This window comes from Lactuca virosa, chromosome 8, assembly GCF_052849685.1.
Source record: "Lactuca virosa cultivar CGN04683 chromosome 8, Lactuca_virosa_CGN04683_v6, whole genome shotgun sequence".
NCBI lineage: Eukaryota > Viridiplantae > Streptophyta > Magnoliopsida > Asterales > Asteraceae > Lactuca > Lactuca virosa.
Genome location: NC_136433.1, coordinates 370,946,888 through 370,952,130, shown reverse-complemented (window position 1 = coordinate 370,952,130; position 5,243 = coordinate 370,946,888). Strand labels below are relative to the sequence as shown.

At 37.1% G+C, this 5,243-nt stretch overlaps 1 protein-coding gene across 1 annotated transcript; it reads right to left on the bottom strand.

Annotated features, from left to right (window-relative positions):
• Positions 1–1,206: 1,206 nt before the first annotated feature.
• On the bottom strand, positions 1,207–3,565 carry LOC145131921 (uncharacterized). The gene is made up of 2 exons (XM_079066564.1): positions 3,050–3,565; positions 1,207–2,124 (listed from the first exon to the last, which is right to left on the bottom strand). The coding sequence occupies exons 1-2, from the start codon at positions 3,563–3,565 to the stop codon at positions 1,207–1,209; spliced, it is 1,434 nt and encodes a 477-aa protein (XP_078922690.1).
• Positions 3,566–5,243: the final 1,678 nt, after the last annotated feature.

The following is a 5,243-nucleotide window of genomic DNA, read 5'->3' as shown; positions in this document are numbered from 1 at the left end:
AGTGACAAAAGTTATGTCAAACTTTTGCTTTGAAAGTTGTTGACTCTTGTTCGTTGCTGTGGATTGAGTTTCTTAAACCGTTTCAAACGAATCAAGATCCAGATTCATACGAGGTGTTGGTTGAGATTGGTTGTGGTAAAATCTCATTTCTTGACAAGAGAACGGATTAAATGGAAACATTTGTGGAGCCATTATAGGAAAGTAGTAGCAAGCAGGAGAGTGAATTCGTTGATCAAATGATGGTCGATAACATGGTGGTAATGGAAGGTTTGGGGATTGAGTGTTTGGAGGTGGAAGGTTTAGTGATGGATGGTTTGAAGCATTCTTTTTGCTGGTTCTTGGGGTTTTCTTTTTTTGAGACGAAGACATTTTCCTTGGTGAATTGAGAGAGTTTGTGAGAGAGATATGATATTTTGTGTGTGAATTGTTGAGAGTGTGGTTTAATTTATTGTAATTGAATGGAAGTTAAATATATATTTTTATTAAAAACATTTTTTTTAAATGAAAATTGGTAAATTAGTTGTTGAAATTAAATTCAAAAATTTCATTGAGTCAAGAAGGAAGCAATTTGGTCAAACACAGTCCACCCAATCAAAATCGTCCAAGGTCTTCCCTCTCTTCTCGCCAAACTGTTGGCGCATCTCCGGTAGTGACCCCCTAGCGAGAGCTAAGGGCAGTGTTCTAGCATGGTTGGCGAGTTCCATAACGAGTGCCACTCCGCTTAGCCCAGGCTAAGGGGAGTAGTAACACTCTTAACACATTGTCACGTCATATTTTTTTAGTTTCATCTTATTTTTGACCATTTAGCACCTAATCTTAGCATTTGGTAGGGAGTGGTAACACTCCTAGCACTTCATTTTTTTTCTTATTTAATTAAATTACTTTATTTTAATATACGAACATTTTTTGTGCACAAATATTAAACACATTTTATTTTTTTTAAACCACAAACAATTAATATAGTATAAATTATATTTTTTTTAAAACACAAACATTTTATATTAAATTAAAAAAAAGTTACAATAAAGTAAAACCTAAAATATCTAAAAACACGATTTAATAATTCAAGCCACGACAAACATGACTTAACACGACTTAATATATAAAAAACACACTTCATAGCTAAAACACACTGCATAAAAAAACACACTAAAGCAATGGGTCTTCCTCCGAATACTGGCCTTGCAACGGGTCTTCCTCCGAATACTAGCCTTCCAATTCGTCTTCGGGTGGCATATTTAGATCAAAATTGTTCATCGTCCAAAAATGATCGGTCAAATGGTGGCAAAGATCGGTATGGGTTACTACACTGTGAATTATCCTCATTATTTGTAGCCATTCTTGACCGCCATATTCTAGTGGTTGTGTCTCTGGGATGATTTCATTCTCGTCGTACACACATATCGTGTTTCCTTCATGTTTTAGTATCATATTATGCAATATGATACACGTATACATCACCACTGTCATAGTAGAAATATCACGAAACATGGATGCTTTGGCAATTATCTGCCAACGCTTTTTAAGTGCTCCAAATGCTCGTTCAATATATTTTCTCGCTTTTTCTTGGATTCTCTTAAATCTGGACCTATGAGGGTCATCCGGACATGACAAAATTTTAACGAAAACAGAAACTTTAGGATAGATCCCATCCACAAGATAGTAACCAAATTTGTATTCCGTTCCTCGGACTATTAATGACGAATCTGGGGTAGTGTTGTCACACACCTTGTTAAATATTGGTGAGTTATTGAGAATATTAATATCATTAAGCGAACTGACACTAGCGAAAAAGGCATTCCAGATCCACAAAGCCTGTGAGGCTACAGCTTCAAGCACGATCGTAGGATAATGATAATTACCCGTAGTGTAATGTCCATGATGTGCGTTAGGACACATACTCCATTTCCAACGCATGCAATCTAAACTTTCTAACATCCAAGGTAAACCGTGAACATTCGCGTGATGAGCATACAACTTTTGTATGTCACTAAAAGTAGGGCGACGCAAATATTGTGGACCGTACAAAGACATGACAAATCTACAAAATTCGGTAATACTTTCTCGTGCGGTACGTGCAGATAACCTACAACTCTCGTATAGTGCATCAGGGGGTGGCATATGCTAACATACAAAATACAACAATACATTTTTGAATTGGATCAAAGCCTAACGTACCTTTTGCGTCCGGGCGTTGCCTCATATACTTAGACACTGAACTCACACCATTAACAATACGCATAAACAAATCTTTATGCCTCCGGAATCATCGGTGGAAATAATATCCTTGAAAGATATCATGCTCGTCAAAATAATCATGCATGAGACGTTGGTGGGCTACTTCACGTTGTCTTTGGATATATTTTCTTCGTTTTCGTTGCGCACTGCTGGATTCCTGGTTGTTAAGATTTTGTTCTAGCCTATTACGTATGGAGAAGAGTGAGTGTACTACGCTATTAAAAACATCGTCCGATGAAGACGAAGACGAAGACGAAGACGAAGACGAGGACGACATTGTTTTTTTATAGGAAAGACACAATTTGTGAGAGAATGATTGATAGTTTTTATGTATAAAATGTTGAGAGTGTGGTCTTATATATAGTGAATGATATAGACAAAAGTGGGTAAAATATTGTGGAAAATTTAATGAAAGTTGGTGGAAATTTAAATTTATAAAATTTGGTAGGAAAAGTTGGTGGAAATTTAAATGTATAAAAGTTGGTGAGAAAAGTCGGAGGAAATTGAAATGTTATAAATTAAATTGTATAAAACGTTTTTTTATTAAATTGTATAAAACGTTTTTTTTTAAATAAAAGTTCGTCTATAAACTCTATTTTTTTAAAGACAAACACTTAATATTTAAATAAAAAAAGGTTACATTAATTTCAAACATAAAATACGATTAGAAATTTATAATACAAATTACTTCCTAAATACTAGACTAAAACACGACTTAATACTAGACGAAAAACATAAATAAAAACTGCATCTAATATATAAAAATATTACGACTTATCCCTGTTGTATTCTTTAGCGAGATCCTTTTTACATTGTTAAAGATCCGTCGATCCTCCTCGGACAAGTTCTCTTCCGGGGTTAAGAAAAGTTTTAACGTACGGTTCCTTTCTTTTATCTTTCCTAATTCCAAAAAATATTCAAGCTTATCGTCCAACCCTTTGATGTCGCTCCTTATCTCCTCCACTTCAGTCGATGAACTTTGTGCTCCTTTCAGCTTTGTTTTTGCTTTGTCTCGTCCCATAGGACGAGTTGGAACTGCATATGGTTCATAATTGTTGAGGTCAATCCCTCCAATACGCGCATCGGAAAATTGACTGTGGGTTGACTCCGAAGTTTTGCTTCGTTTGGACATCACCACGTAATGATCAGGAATTTTCAGATCTAGCCATTTTTGATTGCCCTTCACAACTCTCCAAAACGACTCATTGGCAAAAGCTCTTCCGACCTTCGCCTTGTAAATCTTTCGAACTTTAGCCATGACATCCACCTCAGTTGCACCGCTTTGGGGGGTTTTGATCGCGTTCATGTAGGTGCCGTTGAATTCCATAGCGGATCGGTTGGTGGTCCACCACTTCGAGTAAAGTGAATCGGGGTTGCGGTACTTCTTTTTCATGCGGTGACAAAAGTTATGCCAAACTTTTTCTTTGAAAGTTATTGAGTCTTGGTCTTGTCGTGGATCAGGTACTCCGACACATCTAGCTATGATGGAGCTAGTGCCCTCTTTTCATCATCCGTGCACCATCTACACTGAGCCCTCCATTTTCCTTTTTTTTGTGCTTGTGTTTCGACTTCGAGCTCTTGAAATGATTCTTGAATGGGATCTTCAACATAGCCTTCATCAAAAGAATCGGTTGACTCGTAGAGTAGGGGCGTGGTTGGGATTGAAAGTGCGGTTGAGGTTGAGAAAATAATTGAGTTTCTTGAATCGTTTCAAACGGATCAAGATCCACATTCGGACGATGTGTTGGTTGAGATTGGTTGTGGTAAAATCTCATTGGTTGAGAAGAGAGTGAATTAAGTGGAAACATTTGCGGAGCCATTGTAAGAAAGTAGTAGCTAGCGGGATAGTGAGACTGATCAAATGATGGTCGATAACATGGTAGTGATGGAAGGTTTGGGGATGAAATGTTTGATTGTGAGTTTATATTGTTATTTATACATATTGTATAGTGTAGGGACCTTATTGTAATATTCTTTTATATAAATATACTGCATTCACAGCCTCCCATTAACAAGGATTTTTACCCTAATCAACATGGTATCAAGCTAGGGTTTTATTACTCACACAAAATCATGTACGACTTCAACATACTCCAGTGACAGTTAATTTTTTTCCAGTCGCCTGCTATTGTCGCTACCATCGATTTTGTTGTTGCCCTTCTCTTTCAGAACACAGTAATAGCAGTTTTCTCTTGCTGCCTCTGTCTCTTATGTGATCTATCTGCTATCTTCCACATTCCTGTTCTCGGCTACTACTTCTCCAAGGTACAATCATGTCTTCTACTCCTAGATCATCATCCTCTACAACCCCATCCAAATTAAGTTTAGTGTGCACTCTTACCAACGTATACAACCAATTCAGTTTTAAATTAACTGTTGACGGGTCAAGATACAAATTATGGAGGCAAATCTTTTCCAATATGTGTAGAGGTACTTTATCATATGGCCATCTTTCCGGGAAATCAGTTCCAACAAGTGATGATGATGAGGAATGGTTCTCTGTTGATGCCAAAATCAAGTCTTGGTTTTATAGTACCTGTGATCCCAGATTATTACAAATTATATCTAGTGATGAGTGTACTGCCAAAAAACTTTGGGATAGATTGGATGAATTTTTCAGGAACAATAAGATGTCTCGGATGCTACAACTACAAGATCAATACACTAAGAAAGGCTCAAGTTCTATAACCGAGTTTTGTCATACACTTAAGAACCTAGCTGATGATCTCAAAGATGTGGACTCAAACATCACTGAAATTGAATTAGTCATGCAAGTTCTTAGACAACTTCCACCCTCCTACCATAGCATTGTGGATGTCATCACTAACACCAAGCCATTCCCGCCTTTTCTTGAGGCCAAAAACATGCTCCTCTTGCATGAGTCTCGCGAGATAGCTTCAGATTCTCTACTTGAAACATCCATGACACAAAGTGCAGCCCTCTATTCTTCATCCAACAACTTGGGAAGACCTAAGAATCGCTGGAACAAAAACAGGAACAGTAAT

Excerpts from the sequence above, each read along its gene's own strand:
- LOC145131921 (XM_079066564.1), bottom strand. The coding sequence starts at position 3,565 with ATGGAATTCAACGGCACCTACATGAACGCGATCAAAACCCCCCAAAGC. Across the intron at positions 2,125-3,049 it reads ATCGACGGATCTTTAACAAT|CATATGCCACCCCCTGATGC; the intron begins GTAAAAAGGATC and ends TTTGTATGTTAG.